General features: G+C 39.4%; 3 protein-coding genes across 7 annotated transcripts in view; 1 reads left to right on the plus strand and 2 right to left on the minus strand.

Moving 5' to 3' along the window:
* LOC125956155 (rab11 family-interacting protein 4B) overlaps positions 1 to 1,821 on the minus strand; it is a 62,497-nt gene extending 60,676 nt beyond the window's left edge. For 4 of the 5 annotated variants that reach the window (XM_049687759.1, XM_049687756.1, XM_049687757.1 and 1 more), the window contains exons 1-2: positions 1,685 to 1,821; positions 849 to 1,294 (exon numbers count right to left, since the gene is read on the minus strand). The gene's annotated coding sequence lies outside the window, so the exon portion shown is untranslated. Of the gene's footprint in view, positions 1 to 848; positions 1,295 to 1,574; positions 1,594 to 1,684 lie in introns of those variants that run through there. The other variant, XM_049687755.1, reaches the window with a different exon arrangement.
* Positions 1,822 to 4,617: 2,796 nt separating this feature from the next.
* Positions 4,618 to 5,621, plus strand: LOC125956179 (uncharacterized). Its single transcript, XM_049687796.1, has 2 exons — positions 4,618 to 4,698; positions 4,760 to 5,621. Exon 2 carries the CDS (start codon positions 4,889 to 4,891, stop codon positions 5,582 to 5,584), a length of 696 nt encoding a protein of 231 aa, XP_049543753.1. The 5' UTR covers positions 4,618 to 4,698; positions 4,760 to 4,888; the 3' UTR covers positions 5,585 to 5,621.
* Positions 5,622 to 12,807: 7,186 nt separating this feature from the next.
* On the minus strand, positions 12,808 to 15,805 carry LOC125955445 (uncharacterized). The gene is made up of 3 exons (XM_049686579.1): positions 15,716 to 15,805; positions 12,887 to 13,938; positions 12,808 to 12,819 (listed from the first exon to the last, which is right to left on the minus strand). Exons 2-3 carry the CDS (start codon positions 13,934 to 13,936, stop codon positions 12,808 to 12,810), a joined length of 1,062 nt encoding a protein of 353 aa, XP_049542536.1. The 5' UTR covers positions 13,937 to 13,938; positions 15,716 to 15,805.
* Between the last annotated feature and the right edge of the window lie 742 nt (positions 15,806 to 16,547).

Raw genomic sequence — 16,547 nt, forward strand, 5'->3', positions numbered from 1 at the left:
TTCCAAATGTGAAAATAGAAACATTTAACATCTTTAACGCGCAAATTTACTACAAAAACAGTGTTTCCCTGCACATAAAAAACCGATAAAATGTGTCCGTATAGTTCTGAAACAAATAATCCAATTGATGCTCAATTCATTTCATTCAACCTGGGACCGCATCTCTCCTAAATGCAAACATGTGAATGAGTCAACACAAAAAGAGCGGAATAGGTTGCCAGACGCAGACGACGAGAACGTCTTTGTCCCAAAACATTCCCCCTCTACCCCTCATAGCCCTTAAAATGCAACCGAAATGTGCATCTCAGCAAAGGGAATCGAGCAGGTTTAAGCAAAGAGTCGCATGTGCCGTGACCTCAATGGTATTTATGGTTTACGTTCCCCACCAATCTGCACAACGATTTGCGGAAGAGGGACGGATGCGAGGGGTGGTCTGAGTGGCGATTTGTGCCCGCGGTAAGAGGCACACATTTTAAAGGTAGACGACGATTGTTACATGACGACGGGATGATTAGAGTCGTTCGCCCATCCACAGGGTTCATCACATCTCAGTGAGCGAGGTGGTGGAGCAGAAACCTTTCCCTTCGAAAATCGGCCGCTTTGCCAAGCGACGGGAGCGATGCGGCTCGAACGAAAACCGGTACTCGGTGGTCACCTCTAAACCGATGCCAGAGAGGTTTTTAAGGGGGGGTTTCCCGTCTTGAGCATGGTGTGGAGTCAGTATGCTGGCCAGGTAACAATGGCCAGCAGCAAAAAGGCAAAATGAAGCTCGTCGAGTGCGGGACAGAGACGTGAAACTCGAAGCCATCGCAGAGGGTTGCAGCAGAACGGAGATGAAGCCAGCCTACCTTGGGACGGGGCGGTTTCTGCTGTTTGTTGTGTGAGTGCGAGCTCAGGTGTTTTCAGACCGGTGGATGTGTGTGCACGATGCCGAGGAATGCCGAGGATCGCTGATGAATTCTTGCTTGGTCGCCTGCCCCTTTCCGTTCCAAAGACTGCTGAGATGAGCTGGTTCGGGCTGTGCACTTGATGAAGTTGCCTTTTTGGCTTACTCGCCTTCGCCAAGAGATGAGATCTTGGCCTTTACTCAAGAAGCGCCCTTCACCAACACTTTTCAACGGACACAACACTAAGAGAGATCAGCGACAGCTTCTTTCGGGAGCCAAATCCACACCACTATGCAAATATCGACAACAAAATTTGAAAACAAGCTTAACGGAGACACACTTTACACCACACACTTGATCGACACCGACATGCAGGAGGGAACAGAATCATCAGAGACACACGCCAGCTGAAAAGAAAGGCACAAAACACACGGTCAACTGAGCTGCTCCCAACTTCCGGGCTGGGCGACACCGCAAGGAAAATGGTTTTTCCTGCAGTTACCCAAAAACACCTTTTCCACTTTTTTAAGCGTTTGCTTCGACGCAAACTAAAACAACAATCACGGATAGAAAACACGAGAATGCACTCGGGTGCGGTTGCACTATTCTCTGACACCTGTGCATTTGTGTGGGAACAATTGCAGATGCACTGCACCTGGGGATTCCGCGTGAAACGAGCCTGATCACCTGATGCACTGCTGTTTTAGCGCGGAAATTTTGTAAGATCGGATCGCGTAAAAATCGGATGTTCCGAGATGTAGGGTTCCGTCGCTTTTGCCGTTATTTTTCCACAATACCTGGACGGAATTCTTTTTCTTGCGTTGAAGAGGTTGCCGAACACCAAGGAACACAACAACACCACCAGTAAACACTCGGGAAATGTACGGAAAATCTCGCTCGAAGACACACAACCGCTTTCCTCGAGGGATGGAGCAGGAAAAACATGTCGGAGAAGAGAGGCTATAGGTGGTGCCAGACGGGGCGTAAACTCTAGCGTAAACGAAAAAATTAATGCCAAAACTTTTACGCTTGCCGTTTACATGCTGCCAAACGATTATAGGTCCGTGGAGCGTAAAATCTAGCGTAAAAGCCTTTTGCAAACGGGAGGGCTCGCAATATGTTCTTTTTGTGGTTTACATCGATAGTGAGTGATCATTGCTAGTGTGTTCAATCATTTTCTTCAAAAAAACGATTTTAATTTCCTCAACCCGGCCATGTAAACATATAGAAGCGTAAACGTTTTGGCATTAATGTGTAAATTTACGCATAAATTTACGGCTCATGTAGCACCACCTTATAGCGCAAGAATGCTTTGTGAAGGGCCGATACACCACCCTCTTGGTTAAAATAAGGAGGTGGTGTCTTAGCACTTTGTCGCTCACCATATTGGATTATCTGTGACATTTGTGTCGCCTGCTACACGAAACGTAAACTTTTTGGCATTAAGGTACTAGGGTGCGGCTACAGCTTTTACGCATACGCATGCGTGTTCGTTTCTATGAATTTTTGGTAAAAAACCAATATATACACCTCAACCGATTCGGTAGGCTAACCGATGCTAATTGCATACATTTAGGGGCCGTCCATTTCAAAATTTGGCCGTTAAATAACCAGTGGAATGAACAAGAACCTTAAACATGAGATTAAATCAATTTATGGTGCGAAAAACTTCCCAAATATTATCTTTCGACAATGAAAATGTAATGGCATCCCCCTCCCCTCTTCCGTAATAGCACTATTTAACGTTTATAATGTATTTTTTAAAGATATTTAACTGAAAAGGTGTGTATGTTTTTGGGACAATTATTATGTCTAAATCATCTATTTATCTATCTGGAAGGAACGGGCTATAAGCCGTGGCCACACGGGGCGAAAACCCTAGCGCAAACGAAAAAATGGTAAAACGGAAGAATAGCCCCCGTGAACTTCTCGCATAACTGTCATTGTGGGATTTCGCCGCTATATGTTGGCAACTCTACTAAAAAGTCAACCTACCAAATGCGCCAGAAAGAGAAAGACCAAACTTTGAAAGAACGGCACAACAATAGCTCACCACAGGCGAATTTAAAGTAGGGGCGAAGATTTTTGAAAACTCAAATTCAAATCCAACGGGCACGCAGCAACATACACGACGTGTAAATTATGATTCTTTTGGAAAAAACCCACTATTAACACCTGCTATCACGTGAGTGTTGTTTTGTTCACGGGATTAAGACTACAAAACATAAATTAAGGTATTAGCAGAGGGATGAGGAGGCATTTTATGCAATAGACTTTTGTTTATCATTTCAGAAGTGTTTTCCAATCCCTCCCCGTCCTTCTAAGTATCCTTATTTTCGTTTTAAAGTTTTCCTCACCGTCAACCAAAGCTCTTGTAGAACGGTGTTGCGCTTCAGCATCGAGTATAGCGGGGCTAGCAGCTGCTGGTTGGACGCAGTGTTCCAGCTAAAGCGCATGCTCCCATCGTTTTTCCATTTTGTCGGAATACAATAAATAGAGTTGAAATTATTACTATTAACTCCATGAGGAACGCTCCACATGATCATCGTTGCGCATGCTATGTTTACCAACAAAGCGACCGTGCTGTGAAAGAACGGCAGAGCGTAATATGATTATCTCTTTCACTCCAGTGGTTTAAGCATGCGCTATGCCGTTCATACATTTAGTACGTTTGGGACGAAACAGCTGATCGATAAGTGAGCCCTTTCTCTTTCTTTTCTAGCTACATCTCTTTCTGTCATGTTGAATTTTATCGTTGTAGGAACGTATACAAGGGTGGGTTGAAAAGTCGGCGATAATTAAAATGAACTTTCGCCCGAAAAAAACGATAAAAAGTTCACGGGGGCTATTCTTCCGTTTTGCCGAAAAAATTAATGCCAAAACGGTTTCGCTTAACCCTTACACGCTGTCAAACTTTTATACGTCCGCGGACTTTTTCGCTGAACCCTTGACGCTATCGAACGCTTTATTTGCGAAAATGTAGGTTCTTTTCGTATTGTTTTTGCATTTTTAATATAAATATAACAGCAACACCAACAAAATCGTTAAAAACTGCAAAATTTATTCGGAAATCAACTTCAGCGGCCAAAACACAGATGAAAACAATACGTTTGACATTTCGGCATAAATTTTCGGGTTTTTACCCCTGCCACACGAAGCGAAAACATTTTGGCATTAATGTGCAAATTTGCGCGCAAATTTTCGCCCCGTGTGGCCACGGCTATAGAATGAGCCGGACACAGAAATACATGTGGAAAGTGGAGGAGGGGTGGGGAGGGAGCGAGTACATACCTAGTACATCGCTTGTACCTCCCCCCGTTCCTTCCAGATAGATAAAAAGATGATTTAGACATAATAATTGTCCCAAAAACATACACACCTTTTCAGTTAAATATCTTTAAAAAATACATTATAAACGTTAAATAGTGCTATTACGGAAGAGGGGAGGGGGATGCCATTACATTTTCATTGTCGAAAGATAATATTTCTGTAGTTTTTCGCACCATAAATTGATTCAATCTCATGTTTAAGGTTCTTGTTCATTCCACCGGTTATTTAACCGCTAAATTTTGAAATGATTGACCCCTAAATGTATGCAATTAGAACCGGAAAACCTACCGAATCGGTTGAGGTGTATATATTGGTTTTTTACCGTAACAACCTCTCTATTTAATCACCTTGGTTTACGCTAGAGTTTACGGACCGTGTGACCCGGGCTTCTTGGCCAAATGTAAACATTTCGAAAAGCCTCGAGCTAACGGAACAACGAACTGAGGATAATTTTTTTAACAAAAAGAAAGAATATCTCCAAGTAAGTATGGTGCAATGCTATAAAATAATAAGAAATGCGTAACGAAACAATCCTTCCCTAGAAATCATCAGGCATCATACATGTTTCGTACCGTTCCGGCTGAAGAGAGACCCCAAAATTGAATTGGGTGTAAACAGAAGAGCTCGTCTGGGATGCCTATTAATGCTGTCCACGCGGCCACTCGGTAGCGATGGATGTCGATTATGGGATTGCGGCCAGGGCAAACGGCCAACGAAATCTTTGCCCACAGAGCATCGCGGACTACCACCGATCGAATCATCTCGTTTTGCAGGGACACGGTGGCCCGCAGGTCGAAAATCTACAGCAGATCCTCTTCGAGACGGCCATCAAGTGGATCGGTAGCTGCGCAAACGTTATCTTCATCACACGCAAACCACTGGAGCGCGTATCGGAAAGCATTCGTAATCAGTACAGCGATTTGTTCAAGAAAATCGTTTTCTACTATACTCCGACGTTCGAAGATGCCCTGGATAAGCTGGTAGGATTGCAGAGCTGGCTAAATCCGTTGCCCGACCTGCTGATCGTCGAATCGTTGGACTTGTTGCTGACGGACGGCAATGAGATCGATCCGATCGAAACGCTAGGCCTTACCGATTGGATCGCTCTCCGACAATCGCTTTTTCTCGCTTGCCTCAGCGATACCGTGCGAGTCCTGGGAGGTAAATTGAAAGGCGATTGCTACAGCATTGTAAGCTTTAGCGACAGCGCCAACGGTTGCGATAGCACAGCACTCGCGATGTTTGCTCGTGAAGATAATATTATTGATACCGATACCATCCAGGGCCCGTACGACATCTTAGGGTACCTTGCGAACCTCGAAGCTCTGGCGATAAACGAAAATGAAGAAGAGGATTGTACACGATAAAGTCGAATACAACAGCAAACATTATTTTATATAAGAATCAAAGTTGGTAGTCGATATATTTTATTATTGAAACAAAATCAAAACACACAATACGCACACTTTGCTCTTGAAGTTAAACTTAACTCTCGTACGTTGACGATGACCTAGAGCGATGCCTGTTCGTGTTTCCTCTACTCGCCACTCTACTCTCTTACCCTTCGAGCAGTCATAGTCTCTCCATTATCCACGATCTTAAGTTTGATTTCCGATCCATTAAACTGGCTATCATATCTCGATAAATTCCGTTGTTCGGAAGAATTCGTGCAATATATTTCATTTCATCAATGCATTCTTCTATTTTCTTCAAACACCATGCATTTTGCATATCACGAAATGAACGAATGCCCAGTTTTTCCGTTATGATCCATTCAACTACTTGTTTGTGACCATTTTCCATTGCTAAATGGAGAATGCTTACTCCATTTTCACCAGAAAGGCTAAAACAATCCATTTTCGTCTTGTACATTAGAAATTTAAATAATTCGAATATTTCTTTCGCGTTGCCATCGTGTGCTGATTTTGAAATCCAAAAGTGTACAACATTAAATCCATCACTAGTAGTGATTTGAATCGGATCAATTTTTTTATATGTAATTAGATATTTCACCATATTACCATCTCCACATTGAGCGCAAAGATGCAAAAAATTAACCGTTTCTTCCGTTTGGTTAATCAAATATTCGTATATTGATGCTTTGGCATCCCAATTATCTATGTATATCAATGCTTTCATGATTATTTTTATGGTCCTAACGTTGATATTCGTATGTAACACTTCAACCAAATATTTAGTCATCGAAAGCCATCCACACGCAACCGACAGAATAAAAAGCCGTAAGAGGTTTCGGTTTATAAAACCAACATGTGGCAGATGATCAACAACTTGCCAAACTATTTTGTCTTCATTTATGATAGTATTTTCCGTTTCCTCCGCGTCAATATTTTCGTCTAACGCAACATTTTTGTTAAGTTGTATGCATTCTAAGTTGGAAAAGTGAACGACGAGCTCTTTCATCAAACAAGGTTTGTGTCGTCTAATACAAAACATCATGCAGAAAAATATTTCTCTATTCGTACATTCGCTCAATATTTTCTTCAATTTTTGTTCGCAATCAGATTCAATCAGATACTGTAATGTTGAAATCAATCTGTACTTGATCGCTGTTCGACAAACATCATCAATGGCACATTCGTTATCATTTTTTTGGTTTATCAGATCACCAGCCTTTCTGAAGAAAACATTGTCAATCGGTTTTGCTAAACCATCTAAGAGGTCTTCTAATCTTGCATTGAATAGCCGTGGCCACACGGAGCGAAAACTCTAGCGCAAACGAAAAAATTAATGCCAAAACGTTTACGCTTGCCGTTTACATGCTGTCAAACGATTATTGGTCCGTGGAGCGTAAAACCTAGCGTAAAAGCTTTTTGCAAACGGTAGGGCTCACAATATGTTCTTTTTGTGGTTTACATCGACAGTGAGTGATCATTGCTAGTGTATTCAATCCTTTTCTTCAAAAAAAACGATTTTAATTTCCTCAACCCGGCCATGTAAACATATCGAAGCGCAAAAGTTTTGGCATTAATTTTTTCGTTTGCGCTAGAGTTTTCGCCCCGTGTGGCCACGGCTAATGGAAGATGAACTGCCAAATGATTGAGCATATCGTAGCATTCTTCAAAACGTGTACAATCTGCCTCATTAGCCGTGGCCACACGGGGCGAAAACTCTAGCGCAAACGAAAAAATTAATGCCAAAACGGTTTCGCTTAACCCTTACACGCTGTCAAACTTTTATACGTCCGCGGACTTTTTCGCTGAACCCTTGACGCTATCGAACGCTTTATTTACGAAAATGTAGGTTCTTTTCGTATTGTTTTTGCATTTTTAATATAAATATAACAGCAACAGCAACAATATCGTTAAAAACTGCAAAATTTATTCGGAAATCAACTTCAGCGGCCAAAACACAGATGAAAACAATACGTTTGACATTTCGGCATAAATTTTCGGGTTTTTACCCCTGCCACACGAAGCGAAAACATTTTGGCATTAATGTGCAAATTTGCGCGCAAATTTTCGCCCCGTGTGGCCACGGCTATTGGAAATAATATGCTGGTTGATATCACTGATTCCAAGGCGCAAGTTAATTATATATTGTACAATATTCAAGTTACCAGCTTCAACTGCAGCTCGAACAATACTCTTTCCTTCGTCTTCAGGTGTATTGAACAGTATTTGAGTGATTTCTTCGCCAGGATTCGTGGTATTGTTGAGCACTTTTTCGATTATGTAGTGAAACATATCTTTATTTTTAATAGGACAATATTCTAAATCCGGTGTCCTAGATGCGCAGTGATGAAGGATGTTCCAATCAGCCTGCTCGTTGATTTTTCCTATCGCAAAATTGGTGGGTTCAAGCAAAGCTTTCACCATACAGGCGGGGAGTGTTTGTACGGCATGGTATAACACATTTACCTTCATTTCATCTTTTGCAGTAAAGGTGAAGAATTTTGTGAGCAAATAATTATAGAATTGGTTATTGTCTGACTGCCTTAAACCACATTTATAGTTTAATTCGGGATGATGTGCGATCTTGAAGATATAGCGTAGAAGCTTCAGATCGATATGTAAGTTAAATGTTTCACACAAGTACCTTACAGCCGGCTCATGTTTGAGACACACTGCTAGTACAAACAGTTTTATGTTACGCACAGTTGCTATAGACGAACAGCCATGCAGTGATGCATCGATTTGGTGGAATACGACGAAATTACGTAAAATAAGCGCTTCATACATATCAGATCCATCAAATACTTTTCTAGGATGTGTGAAACCATCCCAGATGCAATACAGACTAGCTATGCATTGGAATAACCGTAAGTCTGATAATTTCAAGCTGTTCGCTATGCAATTCAACCAAAGCTGATCAAAGTCATTAATATGGTGATAGTTTATACCTGCTAAATTTACAAATGCATATTTTAAAACCGTAAGATCGATTACTGGGGGTGGGTGTGATTGCTGATAAACTGACCAGATATTAGCTATTTGATTGTTTAAAATATCAAGCATTGTTTTATAATCGCGATTATATGATGTTTGGCTTTTGGTGTGAATCTCCTGGTAGCATTTCGTCAAACACGGCATGGCTTCCATTCTTAGCTTTACGGCTTCCTTAACACTCGTGATTCCTAATTTTTTAGCGATGATGCACTCCACTATATTTGTGTGCTTATTCTTCATTGCTAAATGCAAAACACTTCGCCCTTTTTTATCAAATACATCAAAACAGTCTACGCTCGTTTTGCTTAACATGCAGCAAAATAAGTTACATACACTGTCATCGTTAGTATTGCATGCTTGGGAAACACACAAGTGGAAAAGATTCCATCCATTCAACTCGTCAGGGGTGTGGAAGTCAATACAGTATCGATCGATAAGATATTTGGACAATTCTAAAACATCATTTGTGATCGAATGTCGAAGCAATTCATTCACAAATGCATCATTTGATTTTGTTGCCAGATTTAACAAGCAATCAAAGCCATTTGACATGTTTTTCAAATCGACAGATAATTTACCAACAAAAAAATGCTGAACTATTTTGGCCAAATAGCAAAGAACATCAGTGCTGCATTTGAGGTCGCATGAAACAATTAAATACCTCAATATGGATGCTCTTCCACAAACAACACAGAGAGCTATTATCCAAGTAATGTTTTTATCAACTATCTCTTCTATAAGTGCGTCGATGATATCTTGAATTTTATCAACGACTGTATAAGATAAATTGCCTTTACAGATCTCGTGCAAGCCATTTGTAGCTTCATTTGCATAGATTGAATGATGTTTAAGTTGATTGATGTTCATAGTGCGGCAGTAAAGATCAAAATACCATTTGAATTCCAGTTTGTAATTCTCAATCACACTTTTAACTAAGCATCTTCGAAGTTGTCGATCGTTCAAGAAAATTTCGCATTTTGTCAAAAAATATTTTACCACATAAATTGATTCCCTTTCCAGGGCTGAATTGAACAATAAATTCTTCATGCTATTGGCGAAATATACTTGGTCACTCATCTGTTGGATGATGCTCTCTAGTAGCAATACGGCATCCTCGCGTACAATTTTTAACAAAATCATTTCCTCCCGTGCACTGTTTGTATTCTCACTTTCATTCTGAAGATCGGGAATGAAATCCTGTTCAAAATGGTAACATTCCACATTGATCATGTGCCATACTGCTTTGTCACAAACTTGTTTTAATGTTCTGTAGGCCTCGTGCGTTTCGTACTCGATCGCCTGTGAGCTCAGGAAAGCCATAATGTTCTGGACATATTTAATTGTTTCATCTAGCGAAACTTGTCCAGATAAAACTATTTGCTCATAGAGCGTTTCTACATTTATCGTTGCCCCATGTGTTAAAAGATAAAATATAAAATGCTTATTATCAACCTGGAACGCGTAGTCCAGTGCAGTCCATCCAAACACTCCGTCTTGAACATTTACAGAGCAGAATTGAATAAAAGTTGGTAAAATCGTGTGACACTCATTATAGCGTGTATAAAAAGCTAACAAATGTAAAGGCGTTCTTCCACCCGCATCTTTTTCGTCCCGTTTTCGCTTCGCTACCAACAGACTTTCTGTTCTTTTCAAATCGCCTTCAATGATAGATAGATGAATTGAGTATTGCTTAGCAAGAATTATATCCATGTGCTTTCGTATCTCGTAGTTTCCACCTTTCCAGAAAGAGTGAAGTTTCATAAATCTGTTTTTAGCAGATTGAGGACCTGATTTTCGGGCAGTGTTTTCAATACGTCTCTTAACAATCCACCAGGCCGCTAAGTATTCGGCAAAAGTGCGATGGATAAATACTAGTACCGTGTCATCGCGGATCTCACTAATTATTCCCATCTTTTCACTAGCTTCTTGTATTTTGTTTATTTGAAAATGTGCCTCTACTATTTCATCTTCTAATAAAACTTCGTCCAGTTCACTTTTTTCACAAAAAGTCCAAATAGCTAATAATCCATGATTCACCTTTGTTTCATCTATGGCCTTCTCTAACCGTTCTTGCTCTAGAGGTTTGTCGCCTGCATTATCATCCGCGCCAATTTTATTTAACAAACTGTGTCGAATTTTAGATTTGACAAATTCATCAACAATGAATGACGGTCTGAATAATCTTTGTATCTCCTCAAACAGTATCAAATGAATAGTTTTTGAAGAATAGTCAATATATGGGGCGGCAAGATCCAAAAGAATATCAACTGCAATCATAAGATTGAAAGGAATATCGCTCATCCCACGTAGACAACATATGATAATAGTGGACAAGACTTGCACGAAACCAATCTTCAAATGTTCGTCCAAGTGAGTATTTTTTAGTTTCTCCTCCATTATCTTATAAAGCATTGATCCTTTTTCATGCAGCGAAAGATTCTTCAGCTGGAAAAACTCAGGCTGTTTCAATGCTAGTTCAAATTGGCCTCGAAAATTGTAAGGCCGACTGGTGATATATAATTTCCGTATCCCTTTAAAGTTTTCGAAATGAGAGAACAGCTTTACCACAATTTCTTTGTAATTAGGTGCGATTTCATCAAATCCGTCAAATAACAGCACCATTTCTGTCGTGTTAAATGTTTCTTTAAACACTCGTAAAAGAATTGCGTTGTTGAAGGATAGCCCATGTTCTTTCTCAATTTTTGTATCTAGAATTACTTTGTCCTTGTCGAAATTTATAAATTCCGAAAATTGCAGAGCTTTCTGCCTTTTAGATTTGAGAGAGTCGAAACTCATGTCCACAAGTGTTAAATAGATCAATTTATACAGCATTCGCAACGCAGTGGTTTCATCTATTGTACATGGCTGTTTATGTGGATCCTCTATAAAACGCTTGAAGTCGGTACAATGATCGGAAAGATTACATTTTATTATCCAGGATGAAGGATTTTGCCTGCGCAAATCCCACGCTAACCATGTGAGGCTCGTTGACTTTCCGCATCCCGCTTCGCCCAATAAGATTAGCACCTTCTTACTACTGTCTCCACCAAATGACTTTTCGTTGTTTTCTTGCTTAATTCGTTTTCGGAATATGAGAGAAAACATCCAGTCATTTTTTATTAGATCTATAAGTTCAGTGATACTCATTTGGCTTCTTTGAGAATCACAAATGTTTTTAAAGGTTTCAAACATTTTCTCGTATTCTGAAAAATCTCCTTCTTGTTCTGTGTGTATACCTGTTGCTATACTTATCCAATTCCGATGAATGTAAACCTTTTCTATCTCTTGATATTTCTTCGTAATTTTGCTTGTTTGCATCACTTGCTTTCCCAAATCTATTTGTTCGATGATTTTCTCAACTGAATAGCCTTCTATTTCGTTCTGGAATATCTTAGCCAGAGAAATGGTCGTTTCGCATAAAGTGATGGTTTGCCCGAAGAACTTATTTCGTGAATCTTCGCAAAGGTCACCAATGCGAAACTGCTCTAGATCGTAACAGCTACTTTCTGATTTTCGTATCATAAAAATTTGCTTTTCAGGAATCTTAGGTCTAAGCTTCAGCCAGTTGCGTACGACAGTTTGAACCGTTGGCGATTTTTTCTTGCACACAACGATAAAATAGCTGGGGTGGTCTGTAGATCGAAACACGCGTTCTATCCGTTCTATTTCGTTCAGAAATTCTGACTCTTCAAGGAATAAAGTGTAATACAGGGGTTTTGCCAGTTGAATTAAAATATCAGTTAGTACCGTTACAGCAAATTGTATGTCGTAAGCCTTTAGCTCAAAGAGACAATCATGTTTTATTCGTTCATATATATCGGAACGTTTTAAGACTGCGGTACATATTCTAAATGATGAACCCGTCACATATTGACTGCGGTTGTTTGAAACTCCTTTCAACCTCATAAATGCAACGGATGTTTCAATGCTTTCGAGGGCCTTTTTGAAATCTTTTGAATCCAACGGTCTTGCGTATGGATCCTCAAGCCAAGTAAATGTCGATTTGAACAAGTTTTCTGATGCTATGCTTTCTTCGATTCTTCCCATTTGATCAAAAGTCGAATTACTTTCGCCAGCATAACAATCCCTCCAAAGATCTATTATCGTTTCATCTAACTCTTGTTCATTTTTTGTGCCACAAACTAATCGAAAATGTTCGCAGAATTTTCTGATGACTTCTTCGTCTACCACATCTTCTGGAAATGATGACGAAGAAGAAGAATCATTCACTGCGTTTTTCAAAAACGCCTTTGCTACATGTACTTCTTTTAATTTCAATTCATTCCAAATATCACAGGATGGATCTTTCTCTAGTATACGTTTGTACTGTAATTCAAATTCCTTTCGGAATGCTTTATAGTCTGATGTTGTAGCAGTGGACGAGGAATCTAAAAATTCTTTTGTAAACTTATATGTACCATTGCTAGAGTTTGTGGATGAATCAATTATACCAGAGATGGGTTTACGATACTTTTTAAAAAGGTTATTATTCTGGGTTATTTTATGTTCTTTCGATACAGTAGCATAACTTAGTAACACGGCTAACCGCGAAAGCTTAGAACACTTCTGCAAATTTTGACGGAATTCTTCAAGTCTACTTCCCCCCGGCTTGTCATTATCAAGTCGATAGCATTTAGCTCCTATTTTTGAGAATAGTGTTAAGATATAATCATCAAGCGTTCTCGTTGAACCATCATCAGTCATCATCAGTTTCCATATTTCCTTAGCACTATCACTCACGTCTACGTTGGTGCAAAGGATCAACCTTTCCTTATCTGCCATCAAGTTGCCTTGATCATAGAACGAAGTCAAATATTGCAAAATAGCAAAGGGGTTGTTAGTAACCCGCTCTGTGATAAAATCGTTGAGAGTAAGCCGCTGAGATGGTGAGTCGAGTTTGTGTTTGGCTTGAATTTTGAATGTTCCTTCTATTTCTCCGTCCTCGAATCCAAACACAATGTCGTCGAATTTTCCGGCTGCGGGATCCTCTGCTGTGAGCTTAAAGGAAAATATGTTGGCTGGATCTTGTATCATCTGCTTTTTCGCATTTGCTAGGCACATAACTATGCAAAGCTTCAGTTGGTAAGATATGCCATGTAGTGAACTTTTTATGCCCGATAAATTGGGTTTCAATGGCGAAGCATTTTCACGATCATCTATTTTTATCAGCTTTGTTGCAGGCTGTTGTCCGAAGTGATTGGTATTGTCGTTCGGCGATTCGAGCAATCTCTTTACGGTTTTGCTGGTAATCTGTGATGTGTTGGTATCGTTGCCCATGTCGGCATGGTTTAGTAGTGTCGTGGGATCTGCCATTCCTGCATTGACGCGGTAATAGTAAGATTAGAAGAACCAATCCCCGTGAATTTCACTAAAAATAGAAAATAATTTAAAGCATACTTGTAAACTGCGATTCAGTTGGTTGTATTTTGTTTTGCAGGTAAAAAAGGCTGGAGTTTTATAATCCATCTTATCATTATCTTTTGTCTATCTCATGGGCTTATAGAAATACAGTTAGTTATTATGACAATGGATTTTTGTTGTGTGATAGTTAAAGTTTAAAAATCATCATGTTTTTGTTTCAATTCGATCGGTTGGCTGCTTCGGTTGGAGTTCGAATGTGTGAAATGAAGCATGGTATCAGTTAGATTTAATACTTTCCCAGTAGCAACCCAGCAGTATTAATATGTAAGCCCAGTAGTAGTAGTATACACATTCAAAAACAGCGGCTTTTGCTGGCGTTTCGATTTGACTGTCATACAAAACAAATCATATAATCTGATGCAAAGCCCCATCTAGTTAGAACCTGGACACACAAAAAAACGATGTATAAAGAAAAGACACCTATCATTTTGTAGGTTTTTGAATTTTTTCTTAGGCATTACTCTGCCTAGTATAGTAGGTAACATCATTTGCCCTCTTGTTGTGCATCACCTCCATTTCAGTTGATTTTTATACATTTTTGATATATTTATTAAGTTTCCTTTTCAATATTGTCCAATAGAAATTGACAGAGTGAAAATCCAGACATTTTATAGGATTGATAGTTTTCCTTATGAAATTTGTTTTGTGTGATGACGTCTGTCGTGAGATTTTGTTTTGTTGTAGAATCACGGTAAGAGATCTCAGGATTGTTGACTCACTTTTGTGTTTTTGATTGTTGACTGCATTTATCTAAATTATGATGATTCGAACCATGTAGCAAATAAAATGCATATTTTTTTTAACGAAAGTGATTGTAAAGACCTGGTGAATTAACGAAATTGAGAGTCCTTCCTGAAGCCTCAATTCAAACCCTCTTTTGAGCCTATTGGCTTGCATTAATGTGCAATTATTGAATGTAGCAAATAAGAAATAAGAGAATTAACACGCTCACGGCGATTTGGGTACACTTTTCCCAAAGCATGATTGCAATTATTGCAAAATAAATCACTTTAGGCCACGAAAACTCCATTGTAATAACAATATTTTTATTCATACGTGGAAATAACGAAAAAATGTGTTATTGCTTCACACCATAATATTGAGACTCGAACGTAAAATTAAATTTTAAGATTTTTGTTGATTGAAAATTTCAAAAGATATATGCTGAAATAAACTATGCTTTATTCTATAAAAAAAATACACATCGACTGTGCCTCGCCTGCCACTGATTTTATCGCCGTTATCGCGCTATCTAGGTCTTGACCATCAGCATATGTCAAGGACAGAAATCGAAATGCGACCTTCTTCAAGGCCACGGGCCGAGAAAGAAGCAAAAGTTTGTCCGCTGTGGTTACATGATTAAAGATACAATAAATTTGTGAAGTTAGAAACCAATTACGTGACGTGCGTCGGCAAATATTAAATAGGTTTCTGTTTGATGATTTCTAGGACCCTTACTTACTTATTTACTTATTTTTGATATCTATTTTCAACGTGACGGATCGGTGGCTTTACCATGGATTCTTAAATCAATATTCAGACCGTTTTGTTATGGTATGGACAAAAACATAAATGTAACAATAGAGACCTTAACTTGAACAACACTTATTAATGCAAAGTCAGGGTTTGTCGCCTAGAACCAGTTTGTATGGATTTTTTTTATAAACGCACCTGATTTTTACGTTGCCACTTCGAGCTTCCACAAAACAAAATCACAAAATATATCTCTTCAAACAATGTAACTTCTCCGAGCCGTTGAATGTTCAAAGAGAATCGAACTGCACTCAAAGCGTCTTGTTTATATGTTGCGTCATACTAGGCACAGACGTTCACAGACACATTCGACAGTAAGAAGCGATTCGGAATACAAACATCAATTCAACCACCAATCTTCACCAATCATTTCATATCGAAAGCACTTATTTCATTACTTCATCACATCACAATGACCATCATCATCTTCAATAAAAGATGAATAAATATAGTACAATTGTTCAAGACACTTTAGCGATCGGAGTTGACCGTATCACATTGGGAACATTGATTGTGAGGACGGGGCTGACAAGACTACCGACATAAAGCTACGCACACCGTTTGCTGCCGGAAATCTTATCGCGTTCGGTTGGAGGTTGGCCAAATCGAGCCAAATCGGAGTTTCAGCGTGTGCGTTTAAACATCGCGGATCAACGCATTCGTGCAACTCGTCCATTCGGGCATCCAACATGTGCTCAAATGATCAAAGCGCGTAATGTCACGCACACTTCTCAGGCATGTTTGAGAATCACACTGATTCAAGCTCAGAGCTTTGAGATCACACATTTGTTTGACTAAAACAGGTTTAATCGTAGTCCACAGTGTTATTTTAAAATCTTATTCCGCAGTCCTGGGTGTGGCCAAACCCCTATGCTTTTACAGGCAATTGTATGGGATTTAGAACTGCCTATGTTCTCATTTGGACTGCATATACATACATATGTTTAATTTTTTGCCATTTTATTTCGAT

The sequence above is a fragment of the Anopheles darlingi genome, chromosome 3 (assembly GCF_943734745.1).
Source record: "Anopheles darlingi chromosome 3, idAnoDarlMG_H_01, whole genome shotgun sequence".
Classification (NCBI taxonomy): Eukaryota; Metazoa; Arthropoda; class Insecta; order Diptera; family Culicidae; genus Anopheles; species Anopheles darlingi.